At 43.7% G+C, this 25,751-nt stretch overlaps 1 protein-coding gene across 1 annotated transcript in view; it reads right to left on the bottom strand.

The window, feature by feature from the left end:
* Positions 1-3,600: 3,600 nt before the first annotated feature.
* Positions 3,601-25,751, bottom strand: part of LOC144822940 (uncharacterized) — a 28,903-nt gene continuing 6,752 nt past the window's right edge. Inside the window, exons 2-3 of the mRNA XM_078680998.1 lie at positions 11,497-12,596; positions 3,601-7,760 (exon numbers count right to left, since the gene is read on the bottom strand). Of these exons, the coding sequence (XP_078537124.1) occupies positions 7,743-7,760; positions 11,497-12,525 (1,047 nt within the window). The 5' untranslated portion in view covers positions 12,526-12,596 and the 3' untranslated portion in view covers positions 3,601-7,742. The remainder of the gene's footprint in view (positions 7,761-11,496; positions 12,597-25,751) is intronic.

Below are 25,751 nucleotides of genomic sequence, written 5' to 3'. Positions count from 1 at the left end.
GGATATCCTAATTCCAGAACTTTTATGAAAAGGCTCTTAAGTGCATCCTTTGAACTTCTCCGCTCCATGATTCCTGCTGTATGTCCTTCCACACCATCTCTGAGATGATCAGGACCTTTAGGTATGAAGACCTAGAGACGTCTTCCAAGCTTTCTCTTTCTCCAATAAGAGAGAAAAGTGGACATTATGTTGTCTGCAATATTTGTAATTGCTCTGTAATCAACCCTGATTAAGGAGAAGCCCTCTCAAGGGTAGACTGCAGTTGGAAAGACCTCTTAGCTGCTCCGATGGTTGAAGAACAACGCTGCAAAAATGATGATTTGGAATATTCCATGCTCGCCACTGTATGTTTTTCTCCTTATCTGTTAAATTTATCCTGCACCTTAGGGGAACGTCATTATTTACTAGGGAAACATGTTTGGTCCTATCTATTTTGGTAAATTGTTCTTTGTTTATAAGCAATTTTAACAATGTTCTCTGAGGTTCCAAATAAAGCTTTCTAATTTGGTAGGTTCTGACAGTGGTCATTATCTGACCTCCGTAAAGACTGGGAGAAGTTTTTGCATTAAGGATTTTCGAAGGGCAGTTAGACTGATCAGTCATATATTTTCCAACCCATTTTTAGGTCTCGCCTACGCAGAGCGCATGCGCTACCTAGGAGGACCTTTAGCCGTCGCTCCAGTCATTTTCAAGCACTTACTCGTGCTTGTGGCTGCATCCACCTTGCGGGAGCGAACAGGGTCGTGCCACAAGTGCAGTGCTTGAAAATGAGCAGACTGCTTGCGCGCGCACCCTTCCGGGGCTTGTTCTCTTTCCCCTGCATGCAGTCTTTTTCTCTTTCTATTTATTTCCCTTGCGTTCTCTTTTGCTTTCTCATTCGCCTTCTCTCATCTACCACCACTCATCTCTTTTTTCCCATTTCACCTGTCTTTATCTTTGCACGTGTTCTTTCTAATCGAAATAAAATAATCTCCGCAAAAATCGGTTATAACACAAGTATAAATCAGATTTTTTTGTTTCATACTGACAATTTGTTTAGTAGGCATGCTTCTACAAAACCCTTAAAGCTGCCTCCCACCAGCATGCTTTCTTCTTGCCAGGAACATATACTTGTTTAGCTTCACTTTAAGAGTTTATTTTAATCGGCAGGTGGTATTGCTGCTTTAAATCCCAATGTCATATTTTTTGACCTCACTTAATATTGTTTTGACTGTTCCTGTTTTTGTAAATATGTAAATGTTTATGTGGCGATAGTTTTGGGGCCCAAGATCACACGTTTCGGCCAGTCTTGGAAGCAGAGTTCTGGTGGTCTGCCTCAGCACTGTGGGAGTTTCTGTCCGTGATAACATCTCCCGGGCGCTTCCCTCTCCACGGCTTGGTTTATGAGCCACCGAGGGAGTGAGTATATGCCGTGGTTAGTATAGGAGTGCCTGCCACGTGACAACGTGTCTGCATATAACACGCGCAGGTCCTCTCTGCACCACATAGCAGCTTCAATAGGTAGGAATTTAGGAGCAGGGAGAGTCCTTTTCTCCAGATTTACAAATCTATGCCAGACTGCAGTTCTTTGGTGCTTGAGCCTGGCCATGCATTTTCATGGGCAGATTGAAGTGTGCATTGCTGTAAGCGAACACAGTGAGACATAGTTGTTACGTTTGTAAGCTAAGACGTAAAGGGTTTCCATCACAGATGAAACCGTGGTAGTTAGGCGTCACTGAATGTGAGCATTTGAACTGTGGGATGTATGCTAGGCTAAGGTTTCAGGAGCTGCACATAGCACTACTCACGCCTAGCACAACCTCCTCATGCCTCAAGTCCGTAGCGATCGAAGCCAAAATTAACATGCTTTTAATACCCAATTTAATGGTGCTCAATTTATCAACCTCGGAAGACTGAAAGACTGGTCATCTTACGGACCCAACTCGAAAACTGTTGACAATTTATTACGGATGGAGTTTAACTCACTGAGCGGCATACCATAACAGCACGTGGGGTGGACTAAAAGGGATGTGAGGAACAAACTAGGACTATTCCGTGTGAAATAAATTCACCATAGATTCCACCTTAATAGCACATATGACTTTGCTCTTCAGAGCGCCCCACAAGAAAAGGACGTAGCAAGTGTGCGCAGCCCTCCTTTCTTTAACAGGGAGTTTGAAAACGTGTGCTGATGTTTTCCATGCTTTTATTCTTATAATGTTCCTGGTAAAAACATTATTCTTCAATACCAAATTAAACCTTGCATTAATACATTTTAAAATTGCCATTTCACCTAGTTGATGCCCAGCTGACACGTGTAGGCGTGTAATCTGTTTGGAAGCATTTCCCTTTTATTGTTCGCAGTGCAATCACGGCTTGGTAGATATCTGTAGGAACAACGCCTTTTTTGTTCACTTGTGTACAGTAGCGGACACCATGAATGTATCTGTCCGTGCAACCAGAGAGTGGGGAAGTTCATTCATAGAACTGGACCCTCAGTACAGAGTGGAGCTGGGTCCGCTCTGCGCAAATCTTTGTGAATACCCAGAGTAGTGTGGTCAACCCCAGAGGGCATTCCCCAGCGCCTGGATCAAACATTAAAGAAGCAGAAATACAGAGCACTTGGAGAGCAAACACACCTCCTTTTCCAACTGGTGTCATCTAGAGAACAAGCATTGAAATAGCCAATAGGTCTCGCTTTTGGGACCTTATAAGTATTTAGTTATGCAGCACAATATCCTTGGTGTAACAACAACAATTGTTGCATGGCTAAACACTTATAAGGTCCAAAAGGCGAGACCTATTGGCTTTGCCAATGCTTGTTATCCTCCTGCTAGAGGCATAGTGCGGCATGGTTTGTTTTATTCACTTTATTGCATTTAGCAATGTGGGTTTTGGGTGGGTATGGTTCCACTCGCTAGGTGGAACCATACACCACCTAGTAAGTGAGAAATGAAGACGCAGATCTACCATGTGCTTACCGAGAGCCTACTTGGTGAACTCCATCGTCTTGGTGGGGAAGGATACGAGGAATCGGAGTTAGTCATAATCTCTCATGTCCCACCCAAAAAAACTCGCTCTCTCTCTCTGTGCATCTCTAGTTTACCTGTAGATTCTGGGCATGTATGAGGAACAAGTCATCTCCGGACTATGCGAGATACTTTTTTTTTAATCATCAACTAATTGTTATCTAATTGGCTCCTTGATGTCTTGTTTTCATTTATGTACCAGAAAGTTTTTTTTCATTTTCCCCAATTAGTGGAGAGCTCTTGAAAGGCTGTGCGTTAAATTAATTATATTTTTTCTTGTGCTGGGCCATAAGGGCTCAGTAGTCCAGAGGTCAGTGCAGTCCTGTTACGAACAGTTGCTGGTGATTGTCCAGATCCAAGGGAAGCACCCTATTCCTACCTTATTTACAATGTATTTCCTAAATTATGTGTCTATTTTAGTGGTCTTAGTTTTGGTCTACTGCAAAATTTTACTTCACCGGTTTTAGTGCCAATTGGTGAAAGAGGCATTTCATCAACAGAAAATAGTTGCTCCACTGCTCAGTTTAATTCCAAGCCACAACGAGAAAATACTACTGCCTGATATAACTCACGAAAATAAATACACTTTAAGTGTTAGAATAAAATTTATTAAAGGGCAAGCAAAACAAAAAAAATATATATTTAGTTTTCTGCAAGTACACAGACTGCAAATTAAGCCATTTTAAATGTTGCATTACAAGCCTTTGCACATGTGCAAGTTTATTTTTGTGCACGCATTTGTTGGTCCGATATGAGGAAAGTGATTTTCACTATCATGTTTCCTTGCACACCTTCAAAACACTGTGGAAAATTACTTCTTGCTTTGTAAGTCTGGTCTCCATATCTGTCTGGTGGTATTTCACTTTAGGAGACAGTAGCACAATTACCTTGTGATTTGGGATTCTTCTGAATCTCCGGTCAGTGCCTGCAGTCATGCTTTTGGCACCTCACAGACACAATAGCATTACAATCAGTATTACTGTTTTGCTGCTTGCTTGTAGCTCAAAGGTTTTACCTGAAAATATGCGCATTTTTAAACATTCTGGATATTTATGGAAATAAGAGAAACATGTTAAATCAATTCATTGAACTTTTAAAGATGGAATTATTTTGTTTGAAGTCTTTCGTCTCTTCTCTTTTAGCCGTTATACCCAGGTTATTTTTTACCCTTCTGCTTCTCTTCTTCCTAAGTCGTATCTTCTTTTTCTATTTTCGTTGTCAATCATGTGTGCATGTCAAACGATAATGGAAACTCTGAGTTTTGAAGAAAGAAATTGGACTGTGACAAATGTGCTCCAATGCCAGTGGCTGAGCTTTAGGTAAAATCTAAAAGGAATATGCTATACTGTTGCTTAGATTTTTGTAGTTCCCATTCTACTTTCTTAATTGTCCACTAACACTTTATTTCGTCAGCTGTCATTTTTATTTAGCCCTCAAATAGTTCTGTACTTTTGTGCAAGCATAAGGAATAATTTCAATCCATAACACTCTGTAACTCAGTTCACCAATGATTGATTTGAAAATCCTTTGCCTGTAACGCAAGGCCACTGTTAAACCTGGCTCGGCATACTTCAAATCTTAGCAACACAGGGCCGGGGCTACCATCGATAACATACTTAGCTAGATCGACACCTTGGTCAGTTGAGGAGCATAAAATGTCTAACAGGACAAAATTCAATCAAACTACCCTACCACGGGCTGCAATTTCCTACATCAGTTTTGGAAAGAAGTTGACCACTTATTTTCATAGGGAGCAACTATCGTCATACCATGACAGCCATGTTTTAGCGGGTCTTCGTTTTGTAGCTAACTCTACTTTGTATTCAGAAGAATAGTTTCATTTTAACTATTGTTGCGTCTGGGCCCTAGAACAGCTGACACCCTACAGGTGGTAGGCTCCAGGACCTGGTCACAACCATTTCGGAAAGCAAGCACAGGGGGGTAGTTAGGAAATCAGTGGTGGGATAGAGGAGTTCGCCCAGGCTCCTATTCTCAAGATGGAAGCCAGCAGGCCGGTGAATGTTTTGTATGTAGCGGATAACAGAAGTTAGTGCCGACTGAACACTGCAGATCTGGGCAGTCTTTTCTGGGCTAATGCAATGAACTGTTTGAAAGAACCCAACATGTTTTATCATGATGCATAATTCTTCAGAGATGGTTTCTAGAACTATACAATTTCTCCAGCTGTAGGCTGCAAAACACACATGAGGTCTTCAGAACTGCGCACAATCCACAACTCTTCAGGCTTTTTATCTGCCTCATTGAGAACTGTATGGTATGTAAAATGCATACATTCAGAAGCTTAAAAGGAGGCACAACTCCTTTCCTTTTGCAGTTGATAACATCGAGCATGTGTCTAAAAAGCCTGGATCCATGTGAAGTTAGGATGTTTGTGTGTCCTTTTATTCTTGATTTCAAGGTGATTAATTGACTACACGTTTGATTAGTTGTAGATTTCTTCTTTGAAATATTCTGTTTACAACTGTTGCCCTACTGCTTTGTCTTGGCAGCCTCAATTCTGTTGGCAACAGTATTAATTGAGAACTTCTAGTTATTTTGCAACAAGCTCGTAGGTCTGGCTTCACATGTTATAAAACTTAAGTGCTAAAGGTTCGTAGCTCTTCGGAACAATCTGTAGTTAACTTTCTTCATGTGTCCCAAATGTAGCCAGAGGTTCAACACGCGTACCCTGGACTTGCCCTGTGCATGCATTTATTTTAGACTCGCTATTGGCTTAAAAGCCAAATAATATTCTAATGTGTGATAGAACGGCTTTTTGGAATATTTGGGGATTGTTGGAGGGAGTGGAGTAACACGTCTATAGACCCAGAACAACCTAATTTGATACCTAAATGGTCCAAAGTTGACTTCTATGCACTTATTTGAATCTGTGATATGAACAATGGCTCTATTTTTAAATCTAAAATGTTTCCAGTAACTAGAAACTAGATCTGGCCAGGGGACTAGGTTTCCAATATAAAAAAAGAAATCTAGCAAATGGTTTGTGGCCACTGTCTTTGGTTGGCTAAACCATTATGTTGTATCAGAAACATAGCTGCTTGTCGGGGCGTGCACTTTCTGGCACAGTTGTCAGAACTCTAGCAGCGCAGGGTGGGTCGTGGGGTATTGAATCTGTTAGCTCAGAAGCAGTAGCATATACATCTGGTAGGTAAGAGCAATGGGGCACATAAAATTGTTGGCTCTGCCATAGGGAAGATAGAAATCTGATAACCGGGAGTGGAGGTATAAAACGTTTCCATCTTTAATCAGGGATGGTACATGTGACCGGTGTGGGGATAAGTGCTACATAAATGCTAATGAAAATAAGGAAGTGTGGCAGATGTAAACCATAGGATGTGGCAAATAAATACAACATATTTGACGAGGCAGAAAAACTGCCTGCTTACCCAGGAAACTAGACATTCTTATAGCATGTATCACAAGGGGATCTGGGAATTTTGCCAGTTTGGGGACAGGGGAACTGGGATTCCCAGCAGTTTGTGGAAATGGAAAATTATTCTGGCTGAATGAAAAGGGTTCTAGTGTGGGGTAGATGAGCTGGGAATTCTGGAATGTTGGTGGGGGGATACATGCAAATTTAAGATTTTAAAGAACCTAACAATTCAGTCACTACAGTAGTAAGTGGAAAGAGGAATTCTGGGGGAATTCCCTTCCTGGAACTGGAAACACTAGCAGAACTAAGTAGAGAGAATGGGGATGCTGACGTGGACATTTTGAAAGTACGAGTTGGTGATCTGGTTGTTTTTGCCGCATGGGAAAGTGTGTACAGAGAATGTATTATTTTATGTTTCGTTAAAGTTGGAAAGTGCTTCTAATCATCTTCTGGTGGCCTCTATTTTAGGCAATGAGGAGCAAGGGTTGCTGGAAAATCAGGCTGCTTGGACAGTGGAAACTGACTATATCTGTAACTCAGTGTGCGATAAGGTAATTCCGGCAGGTTGAAGAACTAAAATTAATCGTGTATATTGGCAGAATTGAAAATCTGTCATCTCAGGGCAAGTAGAACATAGAAGCGCAGCCGTTTAAGGTTAGGAATAATATTTTGGTGAACTGGAAAATTCATCTATGGGATAAAAGGAAAAGTAAGGGAGCGAAAAATGCGGGAGTGAAGCAGCTCAGGGTTAACTGGGCAATCTGTTGTCTCTGGTGAGCTCAGAAATGTTGCATCTCGGTGTCAGGCAAAGAAATCCTCAGGCCCAGGGATTATGAACCTGCGGGGGAAGTGTCCTATCTAGTGAAAAATGCAGAGTTAGATGGGTGCCCACAATATAAAATGTGCCTCATGGCAAAATTTCCTGTTGCAGTTTAGTTATATTCTAGTGATATGTAGCTGTGATCACTGAAACAGACTAGCTCAAGATCTCAGATGAGAATTCCAGAAGACCCTGATCCACGACCAGAAGCACAGCCCCAATGGGGGCTCAAATGTTGGATACTTTCAACCTCGCATAAATTCAGCCAAGCCCCACACTAAAAGTAGCAAATTATAATCTGAAATTCCTCACACTGGACAAGATGAGTTTTACGCCCTGCCTCCCAACGCCCACCATGTCTTCAAGTAGACTTGAGCATTTATTTGCCGAGTTAAAATCCCTATTATCAAAAGATTGTCTGAAAATGATGTTTATCAGATTATGGAGTCGGGATTAGCCGGCGATTAGGTCTTCTGCCGTCATTCAGGGTTGCATTCTTGAGGTGTTCTTGACCCGAAGTCTAGACGCCCAATATTTCCTAGAGAAAAAAAGACAAGTTAGAATGTGCACCCCTCCGAGCCATTGCTACTTTGTATATGACCTACTGCTGACCGTATCCTGCCTCTACTCCAGGTAAGGGTGGATTACGATACACCAGCAGGGAAATTTTATACACACCAAGCAAGTTCATGGAACCTACTATTCACTGTACTCTTGAACTGAATTGGCCCAACTGTAAGTATTCATTTACTTAGTGTGGCTAATGGGCTGTATGATGTCGGAATCAAAATAGGATGCCATTATTTGTCATTGGTTTTGGTCACCAGAGCAAAATTGAGATATTCTGCTGAAAATGTAAATCCTGCAATTGAATTCCTAGGTCTTACCACACATACATTCAAACAATGAGCCATAATCTTATCATTTGGTCACTTTGTCTGATTTGCACAACAAGGAGAAGTGGTCCCCTTAAAATCATGTGAGCAATCGGCCATGAAACTGATATGGTACCTGTACCAGGTTTAGAAATGTGTATTTGGGATTTGTACCATTGCTTGGCTTGATGGTAAGAACCGTGCAACTTATTGGCCTGTGAACCACTAAATCTACCCTTCATAACACAATATATACAATTTAACATTGTAGTTTGAGTAATTAATGGAGTGTGTGGAACTTCACAGGAGGAAATATGATCAATTTTTGATGACCAGTAGAACGCATTCTAGTGATACTCTATCTGCTGATCAGTGCATAGGTTAACACAAACACACATATCAAAAATACCAGGATTCACACTTGCCATTAGTTTGGTTATCAGAGATGTTGGGCTGTTATCATATGACATTGACACTCCTACCTTAGTGGCACAAAACATTGACTAATAAAATAAGTTGTAGAACTCACTTGCTCGTTTTTAGATCTCACCTACTAAACCTAGCATGCTCTGTCTGTTTCAAGATATATTGTTGCCTTACAGTGGGCTTGGAGCCTGCCCATTGATGACCATTGGTTGGCTTCATTGTCCCTCTTATTTGCTTGCCTCTTTATTCTATAGTGTTTGTGGCTTTCCTTCTTGTATTCATCCCTCCCCTAATATATATTGAATTGCAAGGGGACCCAATTTTTTTTTAACTAGGTGTATTTAATGTTTTAGGAATAACAGTGGTGCATATAAGGCCAGTGGCCCCTGATAGCCAACACGACACAGAGGGCAAATATTTCTATATCCTACGGTGTGAAAGAGTTCTTTTAAGCAGGTGTAGCCCGGGACACATGGATATTGTGTGGTAATTAATTTATTCCACAATATTTATATAAGTTATTTCAAAAGAATTATAGCTCCAGTGCACACAAGTAAGTGAAAAAACGCAAAACTCTATTGACAGCATTTTTTTGGGATCCCTGACATAACCAACCTCATTAATTTTTGGGAATAGATATGCCGTCAATATCAGGTCAGGGGTTTAAGACAGTGTGGATCTCAGATGGAAAGGAATCACACGAGTGATAGTAATACTACTGATCGAACTAATGCCGTCGCATGACCTACTGTGTTTTACTTTTCAGTTTCATGTTTCAGGTAAGAACAGAGACCTACTGATACTTCGATATTGTAATGTCAATTCTTGTTCCATAATTGGACCTCCATTATTGTGCAATGTGTCATGACAATGTGTCGCATATGCAGATAATGTTAACAACTGCTAATAATTAATGGGTCTTAAGAAAAGAAGGTCAAGGGTTTAAGTGATTGCTAAAGAGGGTCCCTTAATCCTTTTTCTATCCTTTTTACATCTTTTAGTCATAATGAAGCCAATGTCCAATGTATTCACTATTAAAAGTGAAATGTTTGACAAGGAAATAAATAAATTCTAAACAAAAGCAGAAAAACAAGTAAAAGAATTCATTGGATTTTTTAATATAAATAATGAAGTTTAAATGAACTGACTAATTAGAAAAAAGTTAGTAAATAACTCTAAATTCAAGACAGCTAGTTAGTGTTCCCTACTTGACCAAATTGTGTGATCCTGGGCAGCGGTTATATTTCAAATTCCCTGCTTTTTCTTCATTATCATATATGTAAGAGGACATCGAAATACACGACTTCAGGTTGCGTGTTGTACAAAACCTCCTGTTTTTTGGAATTTATCACTAATGGCATTGTCATCAAGGGGTTGGGGGGGATGAACATTTCTAAATTCATGTTTGAAAACTATCACTTAATAAAAATACTTCCAAATTCACTGCTATAACCTGATTTACTAAGATGAAACAGTTCTAACAGGTTTATTAAATACACTTTTTGAATTCAGAAGAGAGTATCCTATTTTTACACATTTGCTGTCTTAAAAAATGAAGGTGTTCTTAAACTTAAGAGGTGCAGCACACACTAGTTACTTCCTTTCTTTAACTGCAAATAATGTTTAAATAAATGCTTGCTGTTTATTTAAAAATGTTTAATGGTAGTGCTGAGTCCAGTAAACAGAAGCAGGTCAGGAGGGCCGCATGTGACTCTCAGGCCATACGAGTATCAATGTTCTAGGGGAAGAAGAGTGAGTGGAATTCTGAGAGCCTTATTTATAATTTGTTCATATTGCTGCCTTCCCCTAACAGCAGGAGTAGCAAGGGAAGTGGTAGGCGCACCAAAGTACAACCAGTACCTCTAATGACAGGTGTGGCAAGTGCTTTAGGTGGAATGAAAAGTGGGGGCGCTCTCTAAAAGTGAGCTGGCCAAATAAGCGTAATTATGAATCCTTCCCAGGCGGTGTGGAGTTGGTATTTGAGACCGTGGTTTAAAATTTGTCACCTCAAATCCTGTGTTTCAAGCGTCATGCCACATGACACATATTTGGGTGCCTCTGTGAGTTTTCTGTTATTGCCTCCAGACTCCAGTCCTTAACTAATGCCAGACCCTTGCCAGTTTAGACGCGGAATCCAGTCATGATGTCTAACACCCCAGTCACTGAAAGGCTGGCATATGGATTTATTCAAACTGTGAACGCCACTTCCAACAAAGGAATGGCAGAAGAGGGCAGCCCATTACTCCACCCTGTCTCAGTTATCCTGTCGGCTGCTGCAAAGGTTGATTAGCCACATCCATGCTCATGACGGCTCCCGGCCGTCATCAGTCACGGTAGTAGTGTGCTCAAGACGGCTGGGAGCTGTCCGAACGGTCCCGCTCCGCCCACATCCGGTTAAGATCCTGCCTGTGCAGGAGATTTAATGAGTGGGCAGAGTTCGGACGGCTCCCAACCATCATGAGCACACCTACTGTGACTCATGATGGCCGCGAGCCGTCCTGGGTACCAGAGCACCGCGCCCATCCCCCCCCCCCACCCCCATCCCCCCTCCTCTCACCATTGCGGAATTTGCTGCCCGGCGAAGGGGTTAACACTTCCAGCAACAATGGCTGAAAGGGGTTAAAACAAAACCCCTGTGTTAGTTCTGTCTTCTTACTTACATCTACCAGACAATTAAAGCTATAATGTTACCTCTGAAAATATACTAATTACTAACTTTGTTTTCAAATGTTGGGTATATTGAATGTGTTGGTTCTCAGTTTTTTGCCTTGAAATGCTAAAGATCCATTTGTTAATCCAGTCGAACTCACTCGTTCAAATATATATTTACTCATGTTTTTGTTTTAACTTATTTTCAAAAGAACGGGAAAATATGGAGTAGGGCTGGATATTAACATGTGTAAGTTAATTTACATGAATGGTTTCATTACCAAACAGCAAAACAAGACTGTTTATGTAAATATGAAATCTTACTTTCTCTACCTTGGCCACGTGTATGTGCTGATCTATATGGCACCCACTGCATCCCTCGTTCTTCATCCCTGCTGTATCAGCACTCCCGTGTTCTTCAGAGCTGGTGACCTCCTCATGGTCATTTACAGGCTTCACCTCATCCTCCTGGGCTGCTGTGAGAGATCCAGGATCAGCCACCTCAAGAGGTTTTTCTTCTGAGGCTTCTGCAGGATGCTGGCTTTCACTGGAGTCAGTTTGACAATCTGGGGCATCCTTCGTATCACTAGAGGGTGACTCCGTATGGTGCGATTGAGTAGCCACATTAGATTCCACTGTAATGACAGGACTTTCTGGACTTGCATCATCAGCAGCCAGAGCTTCCTCTGCCTGGTGAGCGCTGTCTGCTGGTTCTGGAGGCACACCAATGTTAGACTCGGAAGACAAATCCTCTTGATTTCCATGAGAGTCTTCCTTGGGATGGTGGTCTTCTGAAGTAGAGGAGGAACCGGTTTCACCCTCATTATGTTCCAACACTTCATGTTTAGCTGCATCTTCCTCTTGGACTGTCTCTTCTACCGGAAGAATTTCCATTTTCTTCTCTGCAGCGTCATCAATAGCTTCTGAGGATTCACCTTGTGTTTCTGTACTCTCTGGATGTGTGTCAGAAATTGCTTCTTCCTCTGACGTCACACATGGTTCGGAGGAGGATCCAGGGGTTTCTGTTAGATCTTCTGTCGTGTTATCTGTCGAGATCTCCTGCACTTCAGTGCCTGGGTTTTCAGGTAACTCCACACTCTCATCTTTCTCCTTACTTGACATATCTTCAGGTTCTACTGCCTCTTCTGAACTTCGGTGGTCTTCTGTGCTTGCAGCTGCAACAGTCTCCACAGTCTTTATGTCCTCGTCTGCTGTAACATCAGCTGTGCCTTGAGCTTGGAAGTACGTGCACTGTGAACCCTCATCTTCCACTTTTGTTGGTGCCGTTATTTCCTGTTCAGCTACCTGATGCTCTACAATTAGTGGAGTAGGTTCTGGGTGGGAATCTTCCATTGTGGGTAGTGAAATGCGACTATTTGTTGGCAAAGTTACTGGATTAGTCTTTTTCTGTGGTTTCCTAAAACCTAATAAAAACAAACAAATTTAGAAAGCAGAAGCCCCATCAGATGCTGTTTTGTTTCACAAGAATATCATAGGTAGTAAATTATATAATATTCAGTTTTCAAGTAGGGACAGTGTATTTGGAATATTTGTAGTGATTTGAAGAAAAAATATTTTAATATAGTTGTTACTTTGACCATTTTCATATCATAGCTGTTACATTTTCTGAATTAAACAGTTTACAATCACTTGTGAGAGATGAAGGATATAGTTGGTATAGGTGCTCAGGCAGCAAATAAAGATTAGAAATTATATAACACTTAAGGGTGCTGCAAATGTTACATTTTCTCAGACATCATCTTAGTGGATCGTCTGAAAATCTTACTATTGCAAACTGGTTAGAATATGAGATGTTGGCAATTTATTAAACTCCAAAAAGATATAAACTAAGGTACATGGGGGGGGGGTAAGAGCTCTCTGCGCAAAGGCCGACCACCTGGGACTGCTGCACTATACTGAACATAGCATAATGTGGATTTATATAGTGCAGCTACAAAGTACTGGATGGTTATACAAGAAAAGGCAGTTATAATATACGCTGATAGCATATGAGATGGGAGTTGGGGGGGAATTGAGGGTATGGTGCAAGATTTTGAAGATAAGAAGGGTTTTGTCTACCTGCAAAATATTGCATTAGAATATGAATTCCCCCTCAATATTGTCAATGTAAACACACATTCAGAAGTATAGTTTTATTATTGCTGACTCCACGTCTACCTAACTTGGCAATATAGTGCAACTTGATATTTTGCAGCCAATATTATTGAAGGACAATCTTAAAACATTGATGCATGGACTTTATATTAAAAGTGACGCACCGGAGGCGCAAGGACCTTGTAAATAAGCCCCTAAGAGACTTGGAGAGGAAAAGAAGGTTCCAGCAAGAATCCGGACCAGGTCATTGGGTTCGAGACGATGGGATAACCTTTTTTTTGTTGAGTCCGAAGGACATACCGGTGACAACATTGGCTCTTTGATGACATCACCGCAGCACCAGTGTCCTTATGGCACATTCAGTTTCTACAGCTTCATAACTTCCACTTGTCTCCACATCACAGACCTGTCACACTTTCAGACAATCCTGCCTCTGAGCTAGCTGCACTGTACGTTTTTGGACTTACACTTTAGGATTTTCCATTAGTATTGGGGGCCTACAGGTCTAACATGCAAAACGCTGGCATTTTAAAAAGCCAGGAATGGACACCCATTGTACCTAGGTAAATCACTCCGTAAGAACCGCTTTTGTCATCGTTATCTCATAGCAAAAGCAACAGCAATGCAGTTCTGTATTTATATCAACTTTCGAGGTTTTTTTTAATCAGACAAAATTGCTGATAAAATATGTGATGCATGTTGCTGTATTTTCTTTTTCCCAACGCTACATTTTGTGACTCAGACCACTACAAACTTTCAAACAAAGGAGGGGCGAGTGTGTTACTTGCATTTCGGTTGGTTCGAGAATTTTCAGGCCCCCTGGACAAGCACTGTAAAAGCCAGTGAATCTCGCTTTTCAAGAGTGTTACTCGAATTTCTAGCTTTGGCAAAAAAAAGTGCCTTTGTTCCGCATCGGAATAAGTAAATAATGCAAAAAATAAAAGCATGTCTACCTATGCGGACCAGTATTGGCAAAAAAAATCTACCCCCCAAAAAAATCCTGGCAGACTGATGTATGCCCACGCTTGCGCCACCGTGCACGCACACATATATGCTACTTACAATTAGCGTAGTATGTAGCACCGTCTATGACCTGCAAAGTGAGATAGACTTGTTGTAGTTACAAACGTGTTATCACGCTGAGTTTAGCCAGAAGAGGGCAGTATTACATTAGAATAGTGTGAAATAGTGCCGTGGTCACTTTAAACAACAAAACGACCGTAGAAGTTATGGTTGCTGTGTAATTCGCATTTTTATTTGTTCACTACAGCATAGGGCAATTGATTAGCCCTCTTCAACCATTGGCTAATTTAATTGTGAGTGAAGGCATTCTGCCATTTCACAAGGAGCACATCAGCACAGCAAGTAGTCTTATTAATGTAGCGGGCTAGTATGTCAATGTGTGCTTTGGGACCCCCAAAAATATTTTTGATTTCTTGGCATTTTTTTTTTATTGGCTTGGGTCCGGCAGCTCTCTCTACAATTAAGCTTTACATAACCAATGACGCAATAAAACAACCTTTATCATGGGGCTGATGAGCTGAGAGCCATCACAGACCGTTTGAATTGACCAATGCTTGTTTTTAATGCTATTCAGGATTTTTATGTAGGTCTCAGTGCAGCTTGATCGCTCCTTCGTTTTAGCACAACTGGGAACGTGCCACCTCCCGCGAGACCAATTCAGTGCCCGGCCAGCTGGGCTGCTATCTCTGTGTGGTCCTTGCAGCGGCATGCCACTCTGCCGGGATGCCAGTCTATTTCCTGGCACATCGTCCTTCTCCGCTGCCTGCTGCGTCGGCAGTACCCCTCCACGGGCGGCACTGCACGCGCCTTTTGGCTCGCCTTCCCCCCTGCATCCTCCTCACGAGCTCGCCCGGGCGTAGTTTCAGGTACTCGGAAGATGGCTCTAGGTTCAAAGTCAGAACTTGAGAACAATGCAGTGTTTTGTGGTAGCTGGTTAACCTTTTTGGTTTTCTCGCGGTTTCCTGTCAAGTTCCTGTTTACAAATATGTGAAATGACGAGAGAGGTCCTTCTCTGCTGTGGGATATCAGACAGCGGAGCTTGATATGATAGATAGCCTAGTGGGCTAATGCACCTGTGTTAGCGGTCTGTGATCAACCCGAGCACGTTCTCTAAGCCACAAATCTTTCTAATGTCAGAATGAGTGATTCCCCTAAACTGACAAATAGTAACGCCTGTTATTACCATCTAGAGAGAATGTTGTGCTGTATATACTACATGTAGCTACAATCATTTTGTTGCTGGGATCCACTTGTCATCTTGGGCTCGTCTGTGGGCAAAATTAAGGATACAGCATTCAACTTTGATCTCGGAGATACCATCTAGTTGTTGAATTGCACAGCATCAAACTAGTATGGGGCTCAATCCCAGCTTCACTGCTTGATGAAATTGTGTGATCCTAGTCAAATACTTTATTCCGCCGAGTGGAGGTGGGCGAGCAAAGAAATTAGCAGGGACAGCCGAGCCAAGGGTCCAGCTTAGCTGTGTTAGCCAGTGCACACTTTATTTATTTTTATTTATTTATTTTTATTTAGGGGGAGCTGGACCAGAAGGTATTGAGGAGCTGTACACGAGCACCAGTTACATTACACAATGTCACATTCATTTTTTTAGGTACAGGACGAGTAAGTGAGTTGTTCAGAATCACAGGATGTTGAGCTGATGCTGAGACTAGAACTTGGTTCCCCAGTTCCAAAAGTCTGCAGCTCTGGCTGTAACACCACATCCTGGGTAGTGGGAGGGCGGTAGGCGAAAGACACATGAAAGCCTGGCTCTTTATGGGCTCGAGGCTCCAATGGGACCTCGAGCTGAATCAGGGCGGGGGCAGGAATGTTTATCAGTTAATGTTTAAACACTCTCACGTTTAATAAATATTTCTCAATGCGGAGACATACTCTAATGCACCAAGGTGAAACGCTCCTCCCTGTTAAACAAATAGGACTTTTTTTGGATTTTGAAGACACCATGTCTGTTTCATCATGTGCATGCCAAATATCTTCAAGGCTGAGCTCCAGCTCAGGCATTTCGAGCCAGCTCTGAACCTTGGCTTGACTGTTCCTGTTAATTTGTTGTCTCGCCCACCTCTAGCTTTACGAGCACTTGATAGGCCTATATATACACTCTGCCCTTCACTCTCAAAAGTTGGGGACATCACACATTCTGTAGCACATCTACTGTCCACCCACAGACTTGAAACCCCTTATCACAATCTCAGAAGGATAAAAGTCTGAGACCCCCAGGCTCCATATTGTGATCTGAAAGTTGCTCAGACCCATCTCTGCGTGGATCTAGTCAGCTATCCTACAAGACAAAAGAAGAGAAAGAGAAGGCTGGACTCAAATGGAGAATTCACCCAGTGTTTTTTATTTACACAAAGATTATGATTACACGGAAGCTTCCCCTCGTCCAATTTAGCATATCTGCTGCATTTGTATACACAGCACACAATAGCCAGCGACTGCTAAATCTGCGTTGAGTACACACTTCCGGAACAGAGATGCTGGGAGCTGGACATTATTCTATGTACCTCAGTGTCCACAAGCAACGTCCTTGTACCTTTGATGCCACCATGCTTGAAGACGCAGCAGTGATGCCATCTCACAGCTCACCTGTCCTGGGCTTACGAGGTGTGTGGGAATTGAAGCTGGAAAGACCAGTGTCTATACTACAGAGAGTTTCTAGATGCGCAACCCCTCCCCGCCCTGTTAGGAAAATGGATTCTAATGTCTAAAAACATTCACTTTTCAGTCTCAGACCTGTGATGTTTTAACCTCTCCTGTGTGGCGAGTTTGCCTTATGGGGTCTCACAAACTGTGAGCTTTTCTCAAATCTGACTATGAGCTGAAGCCTGCAGTGCTCGCCTTTTAATACAAGTCTAGCTGTCTGGAGCAGCCATCGTAAAGGTAGGTTGCAGGGTACATGTATTCAGAATGCTGGTGCACTAAACATGTTACTTGTGTGCATTATAGTGAGCATAGAGGAATCCATTTTGGATCTCCCTAGTATGAGCGGTATATAAGATGGAGGATCAAAGGAGCCTGCAAACATGGATGTAGAGTTTAGGAATGCTTACAGGTCCTTTGTAGTGGACCAGGCGTCTGTAAAACAGACATCCCTTCGAAGATCAGGGACAGACCCTGTGTATTTCTGCTTCATTCTTCCCCCATAGATGCTCTGAACAACAAGTTGAATGGTAGCACCACTGTGATTGTGAATATTCTTTGGTAAACTCTTTTGACAACTGCAGTTTGTTTATTCTATGTCTAGTATTTCGTTTTGTGTGCAATAAAATGTTTCTGATTAGATAGCGATTTATTGAGTATTATAATGTGTGCTACTAAGTTTCGAGCCTCAACCCTGCCTCGCGTCCCTGCGGGAGCCCTGGACTTAATTCCAGGGACAACCAGCTAAAAGAGAGCGTCCGCATGTATGAGACACAGTGTGACATATGACTTACCCGTTGGAGCACCCACCAGATTAGAGCCAGACAAATCCCACCCAGGCCACCCTGTTTCACGAAGTCTGCCCATCCTCCTACTGCTCTTTATTCTCACGCCCTCCATGGTTTCCCGTTTCACCCTTACCGATGCAGCCCTGTGTTCCAGGCCACACATTTTCGGACTGGCATAAAGAGGCCCTGGGTCTTTTGATGCTGGTCTTAGAATATTGTCTAGTCAAAGAAACACTTCTTCAGCTGTTTCTTGAGGATTGTAACTGGTGGGAAGAGCTCAGTCTTCTGTGGTGGCAAGTTCCATACACTGGGCCTGGTCTCTGAAAGAACGGTCCCCTCTGGTGCTGAAAGATGAACTCTAATATCATCTGCACATCTTTCCCTTTGCTACGTAAATATCAGTGAGGCACATGAGGTCATTTCTTTGTAACTACATAGCTGGGACCAAGTGATCTGGGCATTTAAATGTAATGCAGGCAATCTTGGACTGAACACAGTGGGATCCCCAAAGCCAATGTTGAGCCATGTAAGTGACTGAAATATGGTCCTTTTTGTTATGCACTGGTGCAGTTTTGATGGCTGCTTTCTGCGCCTTGTGCAACTGACAGAGCGAGCTCTTGGGCTAACCGCAATAAAGGGATTTGCAGTAACCCACACAGAACGTAGAAGTGCCATCCCCAATGGCAATTTGTTTGTCTTTAATTAGTTGGGAATTGGCTTCATGCACTACACACACGCTTTGTTTTAGTTTTTCACCAAACTGCAGGTCTAAGCCAAGAATTGAGGGTGTTTTGAGAATAGCTATTGTATGCGCCCCTTCTAGTGCAGAAAACGACGGCCTCAGTTTTAGGTAATTTGTGGTCGTCTAGGTCTGCCTGTTATCCAGTACCTGATCTAAGTTTCTATCCGGGGATGCATCAAGTAAGACCCCAATAGAGACCAGGGTATCATTGGTGTCTGATTGGATTTACTCCTCAAGGTCCTGGAAACTATTGAAAAATACCGAAGGCAAACTTTAAAGAGGACATGCATCACAGCCTATGATCCTACACCTGACCATCACTCTTTCAAACTGATGTGGCCTGGGGTTCTAGGAGTACTTGAGCATTAAAATACTGAGCCGCTTGCCTGGTGTTTACTGCTAGCGCTGCTCTTGCTTTCAGTGTCAATTTTCCGCAGTCAATTATCCCTTTATCCCGGCGCGACATAATTGTCACCCATCATTAAGCCGTCAACAATGTGTCCGTATTAATCGGGAGAGGTGATCTTCAGAGCGAGACACACAATTTCACACGTGGCCTACAGAACTCAGCAGCAGGCTATAGTGGTGACCTACAGAACCAGACACACTTCTTCAGATGAGCCCTATAGAACTGCACAAATACTTCAGGTATGGCCTTGTGATCTGGACACTGTCCCTCCCCTAAACTGCTCACAACATTTCCAATGTGGACTCTAGAACTACACATAATGCTCCAAAATTGAAACAAAATGCTCTATGTGTGACGTCCAGCAATATAAACAATCAAAAGTTGTCTCCTGAAATAGGCACAACAGGTGTGGCCTTCAAAGCTATACACAATACTTGCAATGCGGCTTCCAGGACTTAGCACTAGACTCCAGATATGACCTTCAGAACTAAACACAGTCCTAGAGATGGATCCTTCAGAACTTGACATAATACGTTGGATGTGGCATGCTGAACTAGACACAATGTGTATGATATGACCCCCAGAACTGTACGAAACTCTCCAGATGTTTTCTCAAGAACTGGGCACAAAACCAAACACGTGGCCTCCTGAACTGGACTCAACACACCAAATGTTTCTTCAAGAACTGGGCACACGATCCAACAAGTGTCCTTCAAAACTGTGCACAAAATCTCTATAGACCTCCTCCAGAAACTGGACTAGACTTAAGTTGTGACTTCTACAACTTTGCACAATACTGCAGATGAAGAGTCACTAAGAATGTGTATAGGGGTCACACAACCTGCATTCTACCTGTGTACCCCGACATTCCCTTTGCCTTTTCAGCTAACTGAAGACCCTAGATGGTGAGAATGACAACAGCGTAAGCCAATTCAGACCAACTTTCTAGCGGTGAGCAACAACACAAGGAAAATAATTTACAGACTATCTTCTACCATTTTATATTATTCTTACCTCTAAAAAGTTAGAGAATTCTATAATTTTAAGGTCAAATCCTAACAGTGCTTAATTTGTGAAACAATAAGTGCCAGTGCCCTTTTCAGGAAGCCACTGCAGTGTGCATCACCCATTGCCCATGCCCGCACACCTATGACAGTACCAACACAACTACTAACTACTTACCTAAAACTGAGGCCGTCGTTTTGTGCACTGAAGTGGCGCATACAATAGCTATACTCAAAACACACTCAATTCTTGGCTTAGTCCTACTAGTGTGACAATTCAGGTTATTCCAGGCCCCCAAAGCCATGAGAATGGCTTGGACTGCAGATATTTCTATTTTTTTAATGTATATTCAGTTAATAAACAACTGTTCTTCTGCTCATCTGTAAATTAGCCACACAGTGCCACCATGGGCAGACTGCCATAAGTGCCTGTGATCACAATTAGGTGCCGAGCATCGGAAACCACCGGCTTAAATTAAGCAATAATCCAAACTCATTTGCCACTCACTTAATTGCTATTTACTCCATCAGTTTTTCAGGTCTGGCTAACACAGTGCAACTGTCGTTGACATGGTGCAATAAACATGAAAGAGCTTTTGGAAGTACTACTGAGAATGGGGTTTTAGCTCCATCAAGAGGCTGGTTCACTTGAGCAGAGCATTTCAATGGGCAGGAGGTGTGTGCTTGCTCTCAATGACTTCTTGTATTGTGCTTCTATTGGCTGGTGGAGGAAATCACCTCATCTAACACACCCCTTTTAGAGACTCTCTCTCCCTTTTTTCGTCCCACTTAAAACTCTGCTAGGGTGCACTGCTCTTGATTTCTCTTCACAAGGTGCACCACTGTGGAGAGTGTATGTCCATCTTGCTGTGAGTTTTAAGGTGAGCACCAGCTGTCGCCCCACTCGGCCCACCACTCTTACCTGCACGGGCCACAACTGGTGAGCACTGTCTGCAACTAACACGGATCATTTCAGTGCTTCTGTCCACCAGACAATCCGGCTCATGTGGGTATTATACATTTTTTTTGCAGATTTATATAGCGCAATTTTGACCCAAAGGTATAGGAGCACGTTATATGAGCAACAGTTATGTTACACAAGGACACATTCCTGGTTTTTTTTGGTAGGCACGGGGAGATTAAGGGGTTTGCCCAGAATCACAGGATGCTGAGCTGACCCCGAGGCTCAAACTTGGTTCCCCAGCTCCAATTATAGGTATATTCTGGGTGTGGGATTGAGCATTATCTGTGAAGTGGCGTAGGATTGGCATAAGTACAGCCTCAGCTAATCCTGGCACCTGTGCAGAATTTCGATGTGCTAATTGGCTATGGAGCCCACAGGGGCCTCTGCGGTGTGTAAACACTGCTCAGACCGAGCTACGACTAGACTTTGCTTGTCAGTGACTGAAGGTGAGTCAGGCAGCAACCGGGCACTAAACTGCCACAACCACTCTGCTTCCAGGCAGCACTTGCTGCTGCTGGCATGCATATTCTGGATGTGAGGAGGAGGGAGTGGCAGTGCAGGAGGCAGTTAGAATCAGGTCTCACCTCAGGTGGTGAGAGTCAGGCCTGTCACTAGGTCCCTTAGGCAGCCGGACAGGCCGTGCAGGCCATTGCTGATGTTGCATGAGCTGTGGTCCATTCTTCTGGGGAAGGAATGGTCAGTGATGAGCTTACGAGACACAGCTGTGGTCCAGCAGTGCAAGGGACAGTCGTGTCACAAGACATATGCACAATCTGTTTTAACGTGAAACACCTCACTCAGTTGCCCTCCCTATAGTGTCTGATGCAGTGGCATACTGCAACATGATGGGGCCCCCGTGCAGAATGGGAAGAGGGGCCCCTTAGTCTACCATAACTCTACAGATAATCATTGGGCATGGGCTAACTGGAACCTCCCTGAAAGGTTGAAAGGCTCCTGAAGGACTGGGTACACCCTGCACCTCAGAGGCTGCAGGGGCCTGTGTTATGCCACTGATCTGATGGTCTCAGTATGCTGCAGAGATGAGTGCAGTGCCAAAGCTCTGAGTCTGGCCTGTACTAGCTTGAATGCACAATCTATAACTGTGGCACTCAAAGTATCAGGATGAGCAGTGAATGCATGAGTGTGCATGATAAACCATGTGTGAGTGTGCAGGGTGAGCGGTGGTGAGAACAGGGTTAGTGGTACTTGAGTGTGCAGGGTAAATGGTGCATGAGTATGCTAGGTGAACGGTGTATGATTAATTTCCAAGTGAGAGTTGTGTGAACAGTGTGTGAGTGAAGGGTGAGCGGTGGGTGGCAGCAGGGGGAGTTGTGGGTGAGAACAGGGTGGGTGGTGTGTAAGAGCAAGGTGAGTACTGTGTGAGTGTATGATGTGATGTGTGAGAGTAGTGCAAGAGGTATGTAAGTGGGGGGGTGAGTCAGTGAGGGGTATCTGAGTGCAAGGTAAGTAGTGTAAGAGTAGTGGGTGAGTGGTGTGAGACAAGAGTAACTGGTGTACGAGAGTGCAAGGTGAGTCAGTCTGTGTGCCTGATGAGTGGTGCATTTGCGTGCAAGGAGAGCAATATGTGTGTGGGTGTCTAGGTGTGCACCCGGTTCAGTGTGTAAATGATGTTTGAGATGCATGAGTGCATGGTGAGGGGTAAGTGCAGGGAAATCAGTGTGGATGCAGAGTGAGAGGTGGGTGAGAGCATAATGAGTGGTACATAGTGCAAGGTGAATGATGTGTGAGTGGAAAGAGAGAAAATGGAGCAGTGTGAGAGCAGGATGAGGAGAAGTATGTGTTTAGCAAGTGAGAGATGTATGAGTGGTATGTTAAGTGAGGGTGAACACGTTATGAGCTATAACTGGTTGTAGGATGAACCGTGGATGAGTGCAAGGTGAGAGATGTTTAAATGTAAGGTGAGAGGTGTATGAGTGCAGGTTGAGAGGTATGTGAGTCCAGGTTGAGCAGTGTGAGTGCAAAATGAGTCCTGTCTGTGCAGGGTGTGAGGTGCATGAGTGCTGGGTGAGTGGTGTCTGAGTGCAGGATGATTGTGTAGGATAACAGATGTCTGAGAGCTGGGTGCGTGGAGTGTGAAGAGTTAGCGGTTTGTGAATGTGCAGGGTGAGTGATGTAGGTGAAGGGTGAGCAGTACATGAATTAGAGATGTGAGTGTCATCAGGGTGAGAGTTGTGTGAGTGTAGTATTGAGCAATCAGTGTGAATGGTGACAGTGTTGGGTGAGTGCAGGCTAAGATGTATGAGAGATGTGTGAGCGTAAGAGACGTGTGAGCGTAGGGTGAGAGGTGTGTGGATTCTGGGTGACAGTTGCACGTGTGCTGGCTGAGAGATGTGTGAGCGGTGTTCGAGCAGAGGGTGAGCAATGTCAGTGCAGGTTGAGTGTGGCTTGTAAGCAGTGCATGAGAGAGCAGAATGATTGATGTGTGAGTGCATGGTGAGCAGTCTGTGTGAGTGATGTGTTATTAGTGTGAGTGTGGTGTCACATGAGCATTGTGAGTACAGACTGAGAATTTTGAGTTCAAGGTAAGAAGTGGGTAGGTGCTGGGTGTGAGTGAGTGGAGATAGTAAGATGTGTGTGTGTACAGTGAGCAGTGTGCAAGTGCAAAGTGAGCAGTGTGTGTGTGTAGGGTCAGCAGCATGTGAATGCATGGTGGGAGGTGTGTGAGTCTGCAGAGTGAGAGTTGGGTGAGCTCTCTACTTGAGTGGAGTTTTAGTCATATTAGTGACTGCATGGTGAGGAGTGGTTGAGCGGTGTCTAAATGCAGATTAAGCAGCATATGGGTGCCGGGAGAGTGATGTGTTAGGGAAGAGTTAGCAGTTAGTGAGAGCAAGGTACGCAGTGTGTGAACTCAAGGAGAGCCGTGTGTGATGTCAATGAGAGATTTTTGAGTGCGGAGAGAGATATGTGAGTGCAGGGTTAGAGGTGATTAAGCTAGTGTCGGAGTGCAGTGTGTGTAATGTGTGAGTGAATCATAAGTAGTGGGTGGGATCAGGGTGAGCAGTAGGTGAAAGCAGGGTTAGCAGTGTGTGAGTCAAAAAGAAGCCATGTGTGAGTGCAAGGTGTGGTATGTGAAAGCAATGTGAGAGGTGGGTGATTGTGGGGCAATCAGTTGGGGAGTGCAGGGTGAGCGGTGGATGAGGGCAAAGGTTAGAAGTGTGTGAATGCAAGGTGAGAAATGTGGGGGTTCCAGGTGAGAGGTATGTGGGTACTGAGGAAGCACTGTGAATGTGTAAGCCAAGTAAGACTGCAGAATGAGCACTATGAATACAGTGTGGATGCAGTCTGTGCAGGGTGGGTGGTGAATGAGTGCTGGGTGTGCAGTGTCAGTGCAAGGTGAGTGATGTCTGAAACTGAAAGCAGGGTGATTTGTAAGGTGGAAGAGTCATACTTAATCGTGAGTGGTGTCCCAGTTCAGGGTGTGTGAGTGTGCAGGATGAGAGATGTGTGCAGGGTGAGCAGCCAGTATGAATGGTGTGTGATTGCAGGGTGAGAGGTATGTGAGTGTTATGAAGTGTATGAGTGCTGGGATAGAGGTGGGTGAATGATGTGAGTAAAGGGTGAGTGATACATGACTGCAGCATGACTGCAGCATGAATGGTGTCTGTGCAGAATAAGTAGCATGTGTGTTCTGGTATGCCATGCATAAGTGCTGAGTGAGAGGTGTATGAGTGCAAGGTGAGCAGTCAACAAGACTGCTCACCTTGCACATGTGTGTCATGTGTGTGTGTGAGCAGACTAAGGTCTTTGAGGAGTGTGAGGGCAGGGTGAGAGGTATGTGGATGCAGGATGACAGCCGTGTCAGTGCTGGGTGAGAGCTATAAGAACAGTGGCTGAGTACAGGATGAGTTGTGTTTTAGGTGAGTGCAGGGTTAGCAATCAGTGTGATTTGTCTATTATTGATATGTGAGTGCAGGCTCAGATGCATGTGAGCAATGTGAGTGCAGGATTTGCATAATGAGTGCAAGTTGAGAGGTGGGTGGTTCCGGGTGAGAGGTGGGTTAGTGCAGTGTGAGCGGTGGGTGAGTGCAGAGTCCATGCTGTGTGACTACAGAGTAAGTGCATGGAGAGTTGTGTGTGAGAAGAGAATGAGTGCAGTGCATGCAGTTTGTGAGAGCAAGGTATGTGTTATTTCACAGTGAGTGTGTACCTGTGTGTTTGCATGATGAGCAGTGCGCCCATGTGAACGAGAAGTGAGAGTATGCTTTTGGGGGAGGAGAGTGCGGCATATTAAAGACAGACCTAATGCCTTTGCCAATGTCTGTTCTTTGCATTTGCATGGCGCTGATGCAAGTTGGTGGTGTCAAGTCGCTGTACAGTATGAGGTGAACGTACAACCAGCAGCAGTTTGTGCTGCTCATTGTGTCCTCAGTGAGCTAAAATGCCTCTAGCATTTAGGTTGCGCTACCTGTGGAGCCAACCGGCTAAGACTGGTCTCAGCTACTAGAAGGCACTGGGGTGGAGTGCCATTACCCAAGAGTGACCTTCGCAACCAAGGCTTCCCCTTCTTACCCTACCCAGGTGAGTGCCATTATAGTGGTCACTGACTGTCACACCAAACAGCATGTGTAAAACCACCTTGCTTCCTCTTCACAGGTAAAGTGCCATGAGTTGGACAACAGGTATACACCAAGTTACAGCCACTACAGACACACAATCAATCATGTAATGGGTGATGGATAGAGGATGTTGCACGCTAAAATGTGTTTCAGCTTGTACTGGTTGGAATGCACAATTTGTAACACTGTCCCTCGAAGTTTCTGATACGTTGCCTGTCTTAGGACAGACTCCAAGTCCTGGTAGCAGCGGCTCACCTTTCCTTTCCCAGATGTCACCCGCAGGCTGCTCCTGATCA

This window comes from Lissotriton helveticus, chromosome 1_1, assembly GCF_964261635.1.
Source record: "Lissotriton helveticus chromosome 1_1, aLisHel1.1, whole genome shotgun sequence".
NCBI classification, from domain to species: Eukaryota; Metazoa; Chordata; class Amphibia; order Caudata; family Salamandridae; genus Lissotriton; species Lissotriton helveticus.
This window is presented reverse-complemented; position numbering and strand designations above follow the sequence as displayed.